Genomic DNA, 18,632 nt, shown 5'->3' on the forward strand with positions numbered 1-18,632 from the left:
GAACATAGGAAACTGCCATATACTGAGTCAGACCATTGGTCTATCTAGCTCAGTATTGTCTTCACAGACTGGCAGCGGCTTCTCCAAGGTTGCAGGCAGGAATCTCTCTCAGCCCTATATTGGAGAAGCGAGGGAGGGAACTTGGAACCTTCTGCTCTTCCCAAAGCAGCTCCATCCCCTGAGGGGAATATCTTGCAGTGCTCACACATCAAGTCTCCCATTCATATGCAACCAGGGCACACCCTGCTTAGCTAAGGGGACAAGTCATGCTTGCTACCACAAGACCAGCTCTCCTCTCCGAACAGGTGAGGCAAGGTGAGGCAAGACAGGTGAGGCAAGGATCAAGAGGTGGTAGGATGCACTGTTCTAAGTAGTTTGTCTACTTCCTCAGTAGTCTCAAAGTAATATTGATCTAATGTGACCATACAAGAGGAGTTATGGTGTGTTGGAGATGAACTTCCAGTGCATCAACCTTTTGCACCAACTGTCCTAATGACCGCTAGGGGCATTGGGAGTAGAGACAGTGAGTCAGGGTCTCCCTATCTGTCCCTACTCTATGACCCCTGAACCGACTCTGCAGCACTTCCTGTGCTGAGTCACAATTCTTCCTTTCCTCCTAGAGAGCAGATAGAAACATCTCTCTCTCTCCTTACCGATCCACTATGTAGTCCTTTAGATTAGAGATAGGTCTTTCCTATCTAAGTGTATTTAACCAATAAATATTTAGTGTTTAGTCATACAAGGATCTCCATGTGTTTTCTTTAAATAGCTGCAATATCCAAACCATCCTCTGCTACCTACTCTGTAACTGGAGTGTGTGCTCATTCCTTAGTGCTCTGCTGTTTTACCTATTGTGGGTAAAAATCAACAACCTCTAACATGGTACACCCCCACAATAGACTTTGGCTCAACTGTAGTATCTAGGTTCGCACAAATATGAGAGACTTTGTCCATGAAAGACTCATTCAAAGCATCACAGTGGTCAACCAATGGTTCCGGGTTCAAGTTCTAGGAAGGAGGGAGCCGGGTTATCCCTCTCACAACCATAGACAATTCTTCTGGATTCAAGCTTGAGGATGCAATGCAAGCAGAAAAGAACCACTTCGCTGCTGCAAACGTTGCCAGAGCATAGGTCTTCAAATGTGCGGTATGTTGTAATCTGTTGGATTTGAGTCAAGTCTTTTTCCACTTGTGCTCTCTTCATCTACCTTGCTACTTCAGCTCCTATAATTCTTCCATATACCACAGGGTCAGTTTTTAAGCAGTTCGAAGATGATGCCTAGGAACTATTATGTCTACTGCCCTAGTGAGTTCGTCACTCCAAACCTCCACCAGGGCATCAACTGGATTACCAACAGAACCAACCTTAAAACCTTCCAAGACTTTTTGGAATCCTATTTGATCCATCCCAATAGCCTTCACCCCTACAGAGGTGCATTGTTTCTGTGAATCAAACATTAACCAGTTGGTGGTCTGTCCATGACAATGGGGAAAGCATAGGTGTCCCTACCCATGGAACACCTCCTTGATCAAAGCAAAAGACTAAATTGAGCGTATGACCAGTAACATGCGTCAGTCTGAGACCACTTGGGATGGGCCCATCATTGTCATGGCTGCTATGAACTTCTGAGCCACTCAGGACAATTTGGTCCCAAAGTGAACATTGAAGTCCTCCAAAATCATTGGTTGAGTGACTCCAACACCAGCTCCACGACCAAGTCTGTCAACTTACTTAGGGATTCTGTTGGGCAGTGAGTTGATTGGTATAAATACCAACAGAAGTCCCAGCCTATCCCTTGTCCCAAAATGTAGATACACACATTCAGTATAGGCTGGTGCTCTGACAGGGACCCTGGTAAGAGAGATATTTATTCCTACAGACCACAGCCACTCCACCTCCCTGCCCACATCCTCTCACCTGCTCCACAATAGAGTATCCATATGGAGAAGCTGGGACCAAACCAAACTACTAGCCTCTCCCAACCAAGTCTTTGTAATGCATACCAGGCCGGCACCTTCATCTACAATCAAATAATAAGAACATAAGAACAGCCCTGCTGGATCAGGCCCAAGGCCCATTTAGTCTAGCATCCTGTTTCACACAGTGGCCTACCAGATGCTGCTGGAAGCCACAGGCAGGAGTTGAGGGCATGCCCTCTCTCCTGCTGTTACTCCCCTGCAACTGGTACTCAGAGGCACCCACTGATGATAGACTTCTCCTCCATGAAGTTATCCAAATCCCTCTTAAAACCTTCCAGGTTGTTGGCTGTCAACACATCTTCTGGCAGAGAATTCCACAAGTTGATGATGCGTTGTGTGAAAAAGTACTTCTGTTTGTTGATTCTAGTTTTCCTGGCAATCAATATCATGGGATGACCCATGGTTCTAGTGTTATGTGAGAGGGAGAAGAATTTCTCTCTATCCACTTTCTCCACATCATGCATGATTTTATAGACCTCTATCATGTCTCCCTGCAGTTGTTTCCCCCCTAAACTAAATAACTCCAGGTGTTGTAGCCTTGCCTCATAAGAAAGGGGCTCTAGGGCCCTGATAATCTTGATTGCCCTCTTCTGCACCTTATCCAGTTCTACAATGTCATTTTTTTTAATGTGGTGACCAGAATTGTATGCAGTACTCCAGGTGTGGCCATATCATAGTTTTTTATAAGGGCATTACAAGATTAGCAGTTTTATTTTCAATCCCCTTCTTAATGATCTCTAGCATGGAATTGGCCTTTTTCACACTGAGTTGCACATTGAGTTGACACTTTCAATGAGCTGCCCACCACGACCCCAAGATCCTTCTCCGGGTCAGTCACTGACAGCTCAGATACCGTCAGCGTATACTTGATGTTGGGGGTTTTCATCCCAATGTGCATCACTTTAAACTTGCCAACACTGAACCGCATTTGCCATTTTGTGGCCCACTTACCCAATTTGGAGAGATCCTTTTGGAGCTCCTCAGAATCCATTTTGGATTTCACTACCTGAACCATCATTTTATTTGTTTTTTTGTTAGTTTTTTTGTTTGTTTATTGTTAAATTTATACCCCGCCTTTCATTAAGAAAATCTCAAGGCGGCTCACAATAAAATTTAAAAACATGATTATAAAAAAGACACATTAAAATATTGAGCTAAAAAGCATAAAAACTATAAAAAAATCTGATTAAAAAATAATAAATTAACACACAAGCATAAAAACAGTACAAAATACAAGAAGCAGCAGTGGAGACAATCATATAAAAGCCTGGGTAAAAAGCTACAATTTGACATGCTTTCTAAAAACTGTGATGGAGACTGAGGAGCAGATACCCACCGGGAGAGCATTTCAGAGTCTGGGGGCAGCAACAGAGAAGGCCCTGTCCCGAGTGCACGACAACCTAGCCTCCCTCATTGTTGGCACCCAGAGCAGAGCCCCCTCAGATGACCTCGTCAAGCGGGCAGCAACCCTTGGGGAGCAGGCGGTCCCTCAGATATCCCTGGCCCAAACCATTAAGGGCTTTAAAGGTCAAAACCAGCACCTTGAATTGGACCCGGAAACAAACTGGCAGCCAGTGCAACTCTTTCAGAATGGGTGTGATGTGCTCCCACTGGGCATCTCCAGATAAAACCCTAGCTGCCGCGTTTTCCACTAGCTGCAGTTTCCGGATATTCTTCAAGGGCAGCCCCACGTAGAGCGTGTTACAGTAATCCAGCCGTGACGTGACTAAGGCATGGGTAACCGTGGCCAGATCTGCCTTCTCGAGAAAGGGACGCAGCTGGCGCACTAGCCAAAGCCATGCAAAGGAACCCCTGGCCACCGCCTCCATCTGAGCTTCCAAAAGCAGAGCCGGGTCCAGTAATACCCCCAAGCTGCGTACTTGCTCCTTCAAGGGGAGTGCAACCCCATCCAGAACCGGTAAAATCTCCTCATCCCGATTGGCTCTCCTACTGACCAACAGTACCTCCATCTTGTCCGGATTCAATTTTAGTTTATTAGCTCACATCCAGCCCATCATGGCCTCCAGCCCCAGATTCAGGACATCCACTGCCTCCCTAGGATCAGGCAACAAGGAGATATAGAGCTGAGTGTCATCTGCATACTGCTGACAACTCAGTCCAAGTCCCCGGATGACCTCTCCCAGTGGCTTCATGTAGATGTTAAATAGCATGGGGGACAAGACCGAACCCTGCGGGACCCCACAGGCCAATGGCCACGGAGCCGAGCAGTAGTCCCCCAGCACCACCTTCTGCCCCCCCTCCCCCAGAAAGGACCGGAACCACTGCAACACAGTACCTCCGATTCCCATACGCGAGAGGCGGCCCAGAAGGATACCATGGTCGATGGTATGAAACGCCACCGAGAGGTCCAGCAGAACTAACAGGGGCGCACTCCCACTGTCCAGTTCCTGGCGTAGGTCATCCACTAGAGCGACCAAGGCAGTCTCAGTCCCATATCCGGGGCGGAAGTAAGATTGAAAAGAGTCCAGATAATCCGAATCATCCAAGACCCTCTGGAGCCATCATGGATGGTTTCTGGTTTGTTCTGGTATTGACCTGGTATTGTAAAGGAGCAAGGTGAGGTTCTTTGGGTGTTTGGAACTGTTAATAATAATAAATAATAATAAAACTTTATGTTAAATTATTCTCTGGGCAGCTCACAACACAACATTAAAGTATGCAATAAAAACATAAAACACATCATATCACAACACACCAAAAACAAACCATACAACAAACAATTTAAAAACTTTTTAAAAAAATCAAATTTAAAAATCCAGAGTGAACAGAAAGGTCTTCACCTGGCATCTAAAAAAACAAAGTGATGGTGCCAGACAAATCTCACTGGGGAGGCTGTTCCATAAACAAGGTGTGACCACTGAAAAGGCCCTCTCCCTAGTAGCCACCTGCCGCACCTCATTTGACAGGGGCAGGGCCTCCGAAGAAGATCTTAAGGTCCAAGTTTGGACATATAGGGCAAGGTGCTCTCTCAGGTAACCCAGTCCCATGCTATTTAGGGCTTTAAAAATTAAAACCAGAAGGAACAGTTGGTTCCCCAAGAGCTGACAGAACAGCTGGAAGGGGAAACGGCTATTAAGTTTCTGATTCAGCCTGCTGACGTGCCAATGCAAATTATTCTTATTCCCTACCACCAGGGGAATAGCTGCCACTGAACCAATGAATGCACCCCCGTTTAGCCATCTCCAAATGAGCCTAGGCACATCCTGTATCAGCACCAGCCGAAAACTTAAAAAATATAGGCAATCAGTGCTGTCAGTAGACTCTTATATACATTCGCACAGCATATCACAGTAGTTTTCTTACTTTCTGTTCCTTGTCAGGAAACATCTATATAAACTACAGTCCTAAACACACTGCATTGCAGTATGAATGGCACAGGGAGAAACATTTCCAAATTAGTCATTTTGACAGATTAGCATCAACCAACACTTCTACTTCTAGAAAAGCATGCACTAATATCAGAGGAAACTTGATTTCAAGTACCAAGTGCTGGTGTTGGTGGTACAATTTGTAACAAGCTGCATTTTTAAAATCAAATCAAAACAGAATAATTTCATCAAAGTTGAGAGTCCTTCCAAGTTAAGTGTTTAATTTTTTCATGTTTTGTTCAGATATTTTTGTGTATTTTGTATTCAGTCTATTTTTAACCAATGTGCATGGACTCTGGGTGCGACCCCACAGAGTAGTGTGTAGAATCATCCCACAAGATTCTGTAGATAAGTTCCATTCCTTACCTTCTGTGGCACCCTAAGCACCTACAGCTTCATTCTTCACCAGATTTGCACCAAACTGGTTACTGGGGCTGCTTGTGTATGCTTGGAATGGGAAGTTCAGAACAGCCTGTATTGGAATGAATGGCCCAGATGTGCCCCAAACACTGATGTGGAGAAATTTCTCCGGAACAGAAATTCTCTCTGAATTTCAGTGTTTCTTCACGGAGAAATTTTGGAGAATTTTCTCAGACTGTTTCTCTGCATCCTGAAGCCCAGCAAGGAGAGTGCTTTGTCTATGGGGTGGCTGCCTGCCTACATGTAGAGGCCATGAATTAAAATTGATAATTTTAAAATCTATTTTGAATCAAAATCAATAATTTTGTGTTGTGAGACATGCACAGAACAGTTTGTTATAGAGGGCAGCTAACAAATAAAGTTGATTATTATTAATTAATAACATTATTAGTTTTGAAATTGATTTAGTTAATACTGTATGAAAAGAGAGGCAGAATAAGTAAACGATACAGAGAAAATTCAGCCTACTCCTAATTTCAGTGTGATACATGTTTTCCCCTACATTGAAATTTGAGAGTAGGCTGTATAGATAACCTTTTGAACAGGGGCGTAGCTAGGGGAGAGGTGGCCCATGTTCACCCCTCTCTCTGGCAGCCCCTCAGAGTGAGGGAGATAATGAAGAAAATAGGGAAGGATGGAACTGGATGGCCCTCAGGAGCTGGGGGCCCGTGTTCTTTGAACCCTTTCGCTCAATTATAGCTACACCCTGTTTTTGAAATAATAATCGTTGTATCCTGCCTTCATTTAGGGAGCTCAGGGCAGTGGTTAGAATGTCCTCCTTTTATCCTCACAACTAGTGGTGTGCATGGTTTTGGTCCGGCCCCATGGGAAAGACCGCCGGACCGGTCTGGCAGTCCGGATGGGTGGGGGACTGTGACTTTAAGCGGGGGGGTGGTAGTACTCTCCCCCCCCGCCGCTCTTCCCCCTCCGGCGCTGGTCCGTTGAAAAATCTACTTGGGGCGGCAGAGTTCCTCCCTGCCGCCCCCGCCCCCGTCGTTGTTAGGTAAGGCTTAAAAGAGACAAGCGCTAGCAACGCACATGCATCAGAGACGAGTGCGCGCACCGCACACCGCACATGCGTGCCGCTAGCGCTCATCTCTTTTAAGCCTTAACTAACAATGATGGGGGCAGGGGCAGCAGGGAGGAACTCTGCCGCCCCAAGAAGATTTTTCAACGGACCAGCACCGGAGGGGGAAGAGCGGCGGCGGGGTGGGGGGAGTACTACCACCCCCCCGCTTAAAGTCACAGTCCCCCCCTGCCGGACCGGGGGGGACTCCGGACCATGCACACCCCTACTCACAACTACTCTGTGATATGCGGTCATCTGATAGATAGTGACTGGCCCAAAGTCATCCAGCAAACAATGTGAGGATTTGAATGTCAACTTCTTGAGTTTAAGGACCAAACTGTATGTAACAATGGAAATGTGTGACTGAATCTCCCCATCTCTTTAAACATTTTGACAAAGTTTAAAAGCAACTGAAAGGGGGTGAACTGGATAGGGACAGCAGAGATTAGCTTTTCCCCCTGCTTGCTATTTCTGCAATAAAGATCCCCAAGTTGCTATATGAAGTCGCTAGGGATTTTCCCTTTCCCTTCAAAAGTTCTGATGGGTGGGGCCACCATTGTGCACCTGGGCTCAAAGAACCCGGGCTGCCATTCCCATGGAGCCGCCCCCACAACCAAAGCCATACCCCCTGCATCTGATGTCAGGCCACTCAATGGCATAGAAAGGTGCATCCTTCCTGTGCTGGCAGCTGGCAGCCCCAATTTGTGCTGAAGGGCATGCACGGCCCTTACCACACCACTTCATCTGACATCAGACAAAGTGGGAGTAGTCAGATGCGGAAATAGGGCCGTTTGGCCCCATTTGCGAGCTGCTTCAGCCAGCCCTGGGGTTCCAACCTGGCTGGGAATGCCTCTCTTTGCCTCAAAAAGCAGAGATTGGTGCTCCCCTTTTGAAACAGAGAGAGCTGCTCCCAGCCAGGTTGGAACCCCAGCACTGGCTGAAGTGGCTCACGAACGGGGCCAAGTGGTCCCATTTCCACATCTTACTATGCCCACTTTGTCTGATGTCAGATGCAGGGGTGTGTTAAAGGGCCGTGCATGCCCTTCAGCACAAATTGGGGATGCCAGCTGCCAGCATAGGAAGGATGCACCTTCCTATGACACTGAGTTCTGAACAACAAAAAAGAATGTTGAGGCTCTAAGAGACATGGATTCCAAATGTAACATCTGGCAACACTGGGAAAATGACGTTGAGGGAAAATTTCTCGCACAGCCTAAACAAGAGAAGTTCTATGTTGCTGCAGCAGACATTCAACGAAAATCTTGTAGGCTGGGAAACTCAGAGCCAGGTAGCCTAAAAAGGCAGGCTGTAGCTAGAGAGGACTGAACTTCACATGTTAATTGGAATTTACCAGGAAAATGTTTGCCTGTAGGCCTCTAGTACTCCTGTGCTACAGACTCTTCCCTTTTTGATCCAGCTTTGGGAACAGGTAGATTATCTGTCTGTCTGTCATGTTTTATGCCACCTGATATGTACAGATTGGGCAAGTGCAGTCGACACTTTCAACAATAGTTGATCAGATTCATCTACCCATGTATAAATGATCATCCAAATGGAAAACCACTCATTCTCTATCCTGGATTTAAATACTGTACTAGATGTAATGTAGGACTTATGTGGGGTAGTCACTATCTTGTGATTAGATGATTGTGTGAATTGCAACATGGGGTTCCCCCCCTTAACCATAGAGTTTGAATTGTAAACAGGACAAAGTCCAGGACTGGATCATCCAGTTATGTAGACGGGACTTACTTGTGGCACAATTTTTTCTCCCTGCCTGAGGTGGAGTGTTATGAGAGAGCTCTTCTAATCTCTGCCATGTGCTGCTTGCAAGACAAGTGCGGTGTTTACAAGTTTCATGCACCTTCTGATATAAAATAAATGTGGAAAACTGTGTATGCACCTGTGTTTGAGTTTCAGGCATGAACTTTTATTTTATTTTTTTATTTGCTGGGAAAAGAGGGCAGCCTTACCCACCAAGGAAAAGCAAGGGTCACCCCTGGTCCCTTGTCTTCTCTCTCCACCTTCCAGAGCCTGACTTAAAGTCTCTTCAGTCACTCCCCCGCCATGTCCCCCACTGCCATGTTTCTCCCTGCTAAGATGTGACTGAGCATTTTGCCCAGGAAGATCCCAGTCGGGTTGGGGGTGAAGGATTGACAAGAGGAGAGAGCTTGAGGAGAAAGGTTGCAAGAGGAGAGAGACCAAGAAGGGGTATGGGAAGCCATATCACTAGGCAGGTCCCTTAAGGTATAGGGGTCACCCTTGGTCCATTGCCTTCTCTTCCTCATCTTCCAAGACCCCACTTACAATTGCATAACTGTTGTTTTTATCATTCTCCAGCAGAAATCTGGGTTGTGGGCTTGGAAACTGAGGTTCCTTTCCTATAAAAGGGGTTTCCTCCAGTTTGGAGCTCACTATATTGTTATCTATCTATCTATCTCTCTATCTCTCACTATCTAGTTATTGCTGCTTGGGCCTCTCCCAGACCAACGCACATGAAACTCCCAGACCGATATACAAAAGAAAGAAACATCTCTTTAGTTTTTGCAGGTAGGTTTATGGTTCGCCCAGACTACCAAAAGAATCCCAAACCCCACAAAAATGTATCATTTCCCCAGAAAATCTGGGGGAACTCTCCCATTGAAAAGCATGGAGAATGAAGCCTCATAGAGATAGGAAAGGCTAGAGTCACAGAGAACATAAGAACAGCCCTGATGGATCAGGCCCAAGGTCCATCTAGTCCAGCATCCTGTTTCACACAGTGGCCCACCAGATGCCTCTGAGAAGCCCACAGGAAAGAGTGTGTTCTACATGCTGTGGGCATGCCCTCTCTCTTGCTGTTGCTCCCCTGCAACTGGTACTCAGAGGCATCCTGCCTTTGAGGATGGAGGTGGCCTATAGCCCTCCGACTAGTAGCCATTGATAGACCTTTCCTTCATGAAGTTATCCAAACCCCTCTTAAAAGCCATCCAGGTTGTTGGCTGTCACCAAATCTTGTGGCAGAGAACTGTGACAGAGATAAGAGGTTGCTTTTTGGAAGAATGCTTGCAGACTACAAGCCTTTTTAATAATATATACCTGGGGTGCACCCTGAGATCACCAGGGATGCCTATTAAATTTGTGTACTTGGAACAAGCAGGCAGGTAAGCATGTCTCCATAGAAGACAAAGGAACCAAAGCTCTCACTTCTGCTTTGGAAAAGAATTGCATCTCAACAGCTGATCACTGGGCATGACTCTATCATTTTATGTACTTCTATCTATGGAAAGGTGTTACGTTTGAAGCAGGAAATACAACAAAGGAAGCTTGGGGTGGGAACCATAGAGAGGGGAGTGATAGGCCTACATCTGTGAAAGGAAGGTACAGTAGAATTCTAAACACATGATTGGAAGAATACATTCTACCCACATTGGTCTGTTCATCTGAATCTGTTTTCCAAGTGGGTAAAAAGAACAGATACACTACATGTGCATTCAAAGGTATCATCTGAACTGGCCCCTTGTTGGATTTGTAAAAACAGCAGCACACACCAAACTTCTAATAACTCAGTGGCCCAGTTCAGACATAATACGGAACTGCCCTCCCCCTGCTCTCCGTCTGCGTATGGATGTTGTGGAGAGGAGAACAGCCGCACAGCCAATAGCAGCCGGAGCGAGGGTGGAGCTTCTCTGAACGCTAGTTTGGGAAAAGGCTAACAGCAGTACCGTGTTTGAACATATGGTGGTACGTTCAAACACCACAGGCTAACCGGAGGTTGGGACAACGAAACCTAAAGATAACCAAAGGTGGCAAATGGAGTTTGGGGAGGGAAACCATCCATTTCCTCCCACTATAACTGGGTTCAGGCCTTTGGTTAATGAAACCAGAGGTGAAGGGTCCTCCGGTTTTGAATTTCATCTGAACCCAGCCGATCATTTGTTTCTTAGAACTCACTAGAAAATCTCAGTGCATAAATCGTAGGTGGTGGTGGTCATCATGAAATTACCACTGATCTGAGGACGATCTCAAGTCCATCTGGGCCTGTGTTGTGGCTTCTGAGGCAAACAAGCAAGCCCAGCCACTCATAGGGGTTTCTGCTGCCCAACCAAAGCTGCTGTTTCACATAGCCTTTCTCATCCTGGGGCTTTCTAGCTTGGATCTTAAACAGATATCCCTTTCTGCACAATAGCTAACCGAGTTCCTTTGCCTTTGAATGGTGTTTGGAGAAAAAGAGCAACACTGTTTTTTAAATTTTTATTCTTCTTGGTCTCCCTTCACTCCTGCCTATGACTGACCATTCATTGTATTTGCCAGTCTATTTTGGCAGTAGTATGGGGTATTAGAATTACAACATGTGATTATAAAATATGAAGTGCTCCCCTTGGACTAGCTCTCAAAACAGCACACATTTGACAGGCTCCTTCTCTTACAGCAGTTCAGGGTCCAACAATTTATTTCTTGAAATAAAGAGGCTTTGTGAGCCTCTTTATCTTATCACATCTTGCATTTTCATATCCTCCCTCCTTGCTCCACATCATTGGCTGCTGCAAGTTAGAGGTGAGGCTATGAACAATGTTGTGATGTTGTCACATCTCATGTCTCATTACTACACATTATGGGAGAAAGGAGAGGAAACTAGACAAAGGACCACTGTGTGTCTATGTGCGTGTGTTTAAACAGCCCCATGTTTTAGGTAACAGAACATCCAAAGTGGTGGTTCTCTTATATTTAGCAGGAAGAGAGCAACTGGCCTTATCCAACCTCAGCACAGCATTCCTCCCGTGGCTCTAGCTAACATCTGCCTTATGTTTCTTTTTAGACTGTGAGCCCTTTGGAGACAGGGAACCATCATTTATTTATTATTTATTTTTCTACGTAAACTGTTTTGGAAACATTTGTTGAAAAGAGGTAAATAGTAGTAGTATTGAGACCTTGGGTTAGGGTGGTATAAAAATGTGCTAAATAAATAAATAAATAAATAAATAAAATAGTAGTAGTAGTAGTAGTTGTTGTTGTTTGGCCAACAGATACCCACAGGGAGCATTAACTTACCTTAATATAGGGAAATGCTGCCATCATATGCATGGAAAAATGAGTGCTCTTAACTAATGTGCAAGTAACACCCTAGCTTCCTAAAAAACATGATGATTAGACACTGATGAGCTCATGACAGACAGCATAACAGTTCATGAGCCTTTTCTATATGCAGACTTGGCCTTAGGGCAAGGTAGATCAGGGCAATTGCCCTGGGCCTTAGACAGCACTACACTATATGTGCACTTGAGACTCAGACCCTGCAGACTTTCGGAGCTCTGGGAGAAGGCAGGTTTCTTGTGGGCAGCAACACTGAGATAAGATGGCAGATGAAAAGTATAGCAATGAGGACACTTTGCCTTGACCATTTGGGGATGACACAGGTGAGGCTGGGGTTTTTCTTTGATACCCTTGCTGGGGGTTTTCTTTGCTACCGTTGCAGGGTCTTATGACTTCTTTGTCTCTTCCACTTGTTCAGTTTAGTATATAAATCAAAAATATTGCAGGGCCTGTGTGGCCAGTGGATGAGGGCCAGTTACCTCCTCCCTTTTTTCACACATGTGGAATGGGAGGAGTGAGTATAATCCTCTAATCCTCTGCCTTTTTGTTTCTACTTCTCTTTCATCTCCTGTCCTTGCCAAAAATGGCTCATGTATTGTAGATTCCTTCTTCATGCCACAGAGTCCATTTCCAGATGAGTAGCCTTGGTTGTATGAGTGATCCAAGTGACAAATCGCACACAAAGCAACCAATGGGAGAAATTATAGCCACAATGAACAGAACTCCGACTGTGTAAAGAGGCAAGATTTCATCCACAATACAAGAACATGTACATTTCAAAAAGAGTCCAAAGGACACTTCTTCAAAAGAAACAGGCCCTACAAAGACTACCAAGAGACTATCTATCATCTAGAGAAGAGAGAACATGAAATGTATATAAATCTGATGCTACTCAATGCTGAAGTCTTAGCTTTTTGCTTTGGGACTGATCACAAGGAGTTGTGAGTAGAGTTTATAGTCCCCACTTTTCTTTGATTAGGAGGAAGATGGTATTTCTATCAATCGACTGTAATATGTACATTCCATGATGTACATATTTTACCAATGACTTGGTAAAAATAGAGCCCCAAAGCAGCACATATTCACCTCTATATGGACTAGCTTCAAAAACTGATTGTGTCAGAGCAGTTCGTTCTCTCCCTCTCCTTCTCCTTCTCCCTCTCCCTCTCCCCCACCCTCTCTCTCACCCTCCATGACCAACTATATCATTAATTATGCCTGTAGAAGGAATAATGCTCGTAATCTCTTGAACTATCCCCAGATTACCACAGGGCACCAATATAATAAGAGCAGCAAGATCAAGAAAGACACTCTAGTCTGTAATGTCTATCATCCAAGATGACCAGCCTAGTCCATGTTGTTAATTGAGCCAATGTTGATATCTCACATTACTAAAACGTGTTCAGCACTGCATACCACTAATCAACCCATGTTTACAGTACAGCATATCTATCTATCTATCTATTTCTACCAATGCACTCAAGGTAGTTCTAATTTAAAATAATGCCTTGCAATCTAATAGACACAACAAAAATAAGCATTTTCAGGTCATAGCTCTTAGAAAAGATAGTATCAAATCTTACAAATGTATCACCTAGGCAAAATCCTAGCAAAACCCCCACATCATACAGATGTTGTGAGAATTGGACTCCATGTAACATCTACCTGACTATCTCAACCAAACCTCTTTCTCTTAGACACATGGTTTCAATAGCAGGATGAGCATATCTCCTTTGCCTTTCAGTCACATCTGGGCATTTCCCTTAATCCACCTCACATGAAACAAATAATCTAGAGCTCTTTTTTAAAAATCAGCCTCTAAAGCTTTTGTTTATTTAAAGTTCTGTAGAGCTAATCGGAACTAATCATCGCACAGAATACAAATAAATGCTTCTCTTTCCTTAATAGCAAGCCAGACTCGAGCCAGTTGTTCCGAACCTTAACATGGCTGGACTATGATGGTTTTTCTGTGCTTACAGTATTTGTTATTCTACCATTAAAGGGATCACGGGAGGGGTGCTTGGTTTTTACAAGGCAATAATTGTGAGTGAGCAAGCCATGAGGCCAGAGACTGAGTCATTTATCTCAATGAGGAGAGAGGATTATTCAGGAGAAAAATGCGGCACTCCTTCCATAAGGCAAACAATAACATTTGTATTCTCAGTACAAATAGAGCATTCCGCCCTGCCATGGCTAGCCTAGGCTCTTTTTCCTGCCACCTCCATTTTTTTGAACTGCTCCTCACCAAGCTGTTGTTAAGGACTATTGCTGGACTCTTGCCAGCAGCCACTCACTTCCCTCCACTCTTCTCCATGGCTGATTTAGCAAAACGTTCCATAGAATAAATCTAAACTTTCCTTTCTTCTCCTGTTGTGCCTGTTACTGCCTAAAGCCGAGTTCAGCTGTCAGCTTGAGCCCTGACTAGATCAGACCACCCATGTTCCCAGCAAATGCTTTGAGCTGCACTGGACTGAAACTTGACAGTTGGATTTGGCGCAAAGGGTGATATCATCATTAGGCCAAGGGAGGTGTAGGTGGCATATTTAATACTGGATTAATGAGGAAAGGGTTTATATGTTTTAGGGTGCCACAGTCTGACCATGCATTGTAGGTAGTGGCCTTCCAGAACACAGTTGCAATTAGAGATGTGCACAAAACCGGCTGGCCCGGTTTGGTTCACGTTTGAACAGGACCAGGCCAGTTCGTTTTTGACCCCCAGCGAACCACCCCCACACATTTGGTTTGGTTTGAGGGGGGTTTGTGAGTCAAATGTTTTAGATTTTTTTAATAATACTTACCTTCTCTAGGGGGTGGGGGGGGCTTCTCCAAGGCCATGGGGGAGGGCCTCAGCGGAGGTTCCCCCTCCCCCACCGGCCTTTTTGTGGCAAAAATTGCCCGGATCAGGCCTTCGCCCCTTGCAGTGGCCATTTTGGAGGCCGCTGTGTGTGCGCAATGGGCCTCTGCATGGCCGGGGTAATGACCCGCACATGCAGAAGCCCATTGTGCATGCACGGTGGCCTCGGAAATGGCCACTACAATGGGGGAAAGACCCGGAAAAAGCCAAAGAATACCTGAACTGGTTGATTTTTGCCACAAGGCTGGTGAGGGGAGGGGGAAACTCTACGGACCCTACTGTGGGCTCAGAGAAGCCCCAGGAGGGCATAGGTACTAAAAACAATTTTTAAAAAATTGAGTCATGAACCCACCAAACAGCTGGGGTGGTGGTGCTCTGGGGTCAGACTGAACAGGGGGTGGTTTGGTTTGACCCCAAACTGTCGATCGGTTTGACATAGAACCCATTAACCGTTGAACCTGTTTGCACATCCCCTAACAGCAATGCAAGGTATTGCTCCTGTTCCAAGAAGTAGAAGATTTACTTACTCTGAACTAGTCCCTGAGTATAAAGAGAGAACTAAAGAAAGTAGCTCAGAACCAGCTAGGTGTGAGACAGAGATACCCTGGCTGACATCCTGACTATGCCAGTGTACCAGGAAGATACACCTGAATTGCAGAGAACCTTCTTGGCTCTGCAGTGTGGAGTGTTCAGGGTGGGTGCGGGTAGATTTTTGCTGATCTCAGCTTCTCCACCACCTGAAAATATGTCCCTGAAGGTGATGCAGCCCTCAGGGACATATTTTTGGGTGGCACGGGAGACATCTGGCAATGGTTGATTAACCAAAATCACCTTGCTTCTTGTGCACTCTGCACTTCAGTACTCTGGAAGCCTTTCATGGTGTGGGCATACCTTCCTGCTGCACTGGCACTGGCTTAGTCAGGATGTCAACTACTGAATATAGAGAGTCTGGAATGGAATCTAAGAGAAGCATCTTAGGGTTACTCTCTGGAATCTGATGTAACCTGTTGCTGACCTGCAGGAGTCCTCTGGTATTTCAGCTCCATCTAATGTTCAACATGTATATATGTAAATAAACCAAATATTACAAGGACATCATAAGCCTCCTCCAGAGGAAGCCAGAATCCAAGTAGTGCTGTGCCACTGGAATTTGTCTCTGATTGGGCAAGTGGGGAGCATGCATAACAATGCCTTATTGAACTCAGCCCATCCTATTAATATAATCTCAGCTTTTCAGTCAGCAGAGTCACAGTGTTGCAATAGTAAATGGAGTGTAAAAGGCTAAAATTATGCATAGAGGCATTGATTTTGGACCTCAATTTAGGGCAACATTCTGGAAATGGGTTAACAGATTGTATGTGATCTTTTTGTGAGAGATGCTTGGAATCTATCTTGTTTGCAATCTGTAAATATGCATGAGCTTGTTTTGTTAAGATCCTATTTCTAGAAACAAAGGCTGACATTTTGTGCTGTGGAACTCCAGTGTTAGCAACCCACTGGGACTGCTGCACTAGTGAAAGGCAGACCCAGGGGTGTTGCACAGGTGAGAAGTTGTGCAATGACCTAAAACAGCACACAGGCACTAATCTGCAGCACTACTTCCATGGGGAACAATGGAAATAGCACAACACAGGTGTTCATAAGCTGTTGTAGGTCATTGTGCAACATCCTGTCTCCACAACACCCCCCAGAACCGATTTCACATGTACACTAGGTCTGCTTTTCACGTGCGCAGCATCCTCGGCAGCACAGCTTAATGGCCAGTATATTCTAAACTAGCACTTGTACGTATCTTCAATATCCAAATTCTAAATCTGTGAAATCCTCTCAAATGCTTCTGTTTTACTGTTATTTGTCAACGTATATATACACACAAGGAAAGCAAACAGAAGCCAAATAGGGATGAGAAGGAGAAAATGACATGTTTCTAATGAAACTTCTCCACCTGAGGTCTGGGATATGGATATAAATGTACAATTGCCAGAATCTGTGATGTTACCTCGACGCAAAAAGTTTGGATTTGTTTCAAAGAATTAAACAGGGCAGAATCTTTCTGACATGGTGCCCTCCCCTGAGGCAAGAGAATTGTGACTGAGGCTTGGACAGAATAAATGGACCTACCAGGAGAAGTTGGCCGTATTCTGTCAGACACAAGTTTTGAGCGGTATAGAAATATTTTAAATAAATAAGCAAAAATATGTGTGTTAACTTCCACTCTTTTTCCTGAAAAGAGGACAATTCATTGGTGTTGGTATGATGGGAGGGACAAAGTGCAAACATAGGGAGATCAATGCCATCAGTTGGTACTGACAATTTGTTGTTGGAGTTATCCATAATGATCCCAAACGGTTTGGGTGTGTCCAGAATCAGACAGCCACTTTTGTGGTGGTCTGTGATGGTAATAAAGGAATTGATTGAATTGATTGATTGACAGCCACTTCCTGCTTGGTATGGTTTTTACATACTGAACCAGAAGTGAAAGAAGTGGAACAAAGCAGGTTATTAAAAAAAAGCATCTGTGAACTATTTGCTCTGTGATTTTCAGAAGGAGCAAACTCCCAATAACATAAAATGCCTTTAGTCAGTAAAAGATTCTAAGATCTTATCAGCTTCATATGCCATACGTGGAGAGCACCGCAATATGCTTTTAATGATTTTGGAGTGTGTTTGCCTTTTTGTTTTTTTCTTCCCCTGGCCTGTTAACTTGCTTTTCCCCTGTTAGCAAGTTGGTTTATCCTGTGTTAAAATCACAAATCAAAAGCAAACCAAAAGGGTGAGTGAAGTTCAACAAAAAAAATACTAATAAAAGTCTTTCATGGTTCACATGCTTAGCCTGAACTATGTCCAAAAAAAGTTGACACTTCCCACCCCCCACCCCGCTTCAACAGCTTGAATGTAAATTTAGCTTGTGAAAGGGCAAATCTGAACTATCCCCATGCCATTTATAGTATGCAAGGTTTTATGCGACTGTTTACTCTCTTGTTCCATAAAACAGTAATGGGTTATACAACACTCAGAGGAGTCAATGATACCTATTTTTCCACAAGATACCCAGTTCTGCCTGAAGGAAATATTCTCACCCATAGGCAAGGTGAACATTTTATGCTCCCAGAAAGGGATGAATCGAATTTCCAAAGACAAGAGATGAATGTGATAGAAGAGGGAAAGCGGACAGCAGAGGTGGCCCAGACGTAAGCCTGCGGTTCTAAAGCTCTACAGTACATGCTTTGTTCAGACTGTGGTAAATGAAAACAAATGCTACCTGTTTTACTACCAGTTGATTAAATCTGTACCTTTTCGTTCTCTCTTTCTTTTTCTCTCTCTTTCTTTCTTTCTCTCTTCCTTCCTTCTTCCTTTTTTAAATTAGCAGTGGCAGGCGGCTTTTCAGGTGGGAATGCATAAAAGGAGCAGACTGCAACCAGTAAAGTCTGGAATAATAAAAACACAGATGAACTGACAAAATAAGAATTATAGAAGAAATCATACTTCCTATATATGTTATAAGCCTTGATCAGGGTGCCCCCCCCTTCTAAATTTGTATCCACAAGAAACCCTTTTCACACTGATTAGGCTGCTGAGAAACCCAGCAGAGAGGTGACCATAGAATGCCTGCATATTACAGAGCACAGCTGCACAGTTTTGAGCCTCCAGCTGTTGTCTGACTACAACTCCCATCATCCCCAGTTACAGTGGCCAATGAGCAGGGATCATGTGAGTTGTAGTACAACATCTTCAGGCAGGCTAAAGTTGTGCACCTTTTTTATAGAGGATTGTGGGATATACTCAATTTGGGATATACTCAGTCATGGTATACTTGATTTGCAGTGCTGCTGGGAAGCCAATTGTT

General features: G+C 44.6%; 1 protein-coding gene and 1 long non-coding RNA gene across 3 annotated transcripts in view; one reads left to right on the top strand and one right to left on the bottom strand.

Annotated features, from left to right (window-relative positions):
* The window catches only part of LOC128327428 (uncharacterized), a 112,223-nt gene that overhangs the window by 50,023 nt on the left and 43,568 nt on the right, over window positions 1–18,632 (bottom strand). The window contains exon 4 of the mRNA XM_053256229.1: window positions 18,079–18,213. Coding sequence (XP_053112204.1) covers window positions 18,079–18,213 — 135 coding nt within the window. The remainder of the gene's footprint in view (window positions 1–18,078; window positions 18,214–18,632) is intronic.
* On the top strand, window positions 10,129–14,841 carry LOC128328454 (uncharacterized). 2 transcript variants are annotated; one of them, XR_008309230.1, is made up of 3 exons: window positions 10,129–10,297; window positions 11,657–11,745; window positions 12,533–14,841. It is a non-coding gene; the product is annotated as an uncharacterized LOC128328454 (long non-coding RNA). The 2 variants fall into 2 exon arrangements; XR_008309229.1 differs by having other exon boundaries at window positions 10,129–10,218.

Source organism: Hemicordylus capensis, chromosome 5, assembly GCF_027244095.1.
Source record: "Hemicordylus capensis ecotype Gifberg chromosome 5, rHemCap1.1.pri, whole genome shotgun sequence".
Lineage (NCBI taxonomy): Eukaryota > Metazoa > Chordata > Lepidosauria > Squamata > Cordylidae > Hemicordylus > Hemicordylus capensis.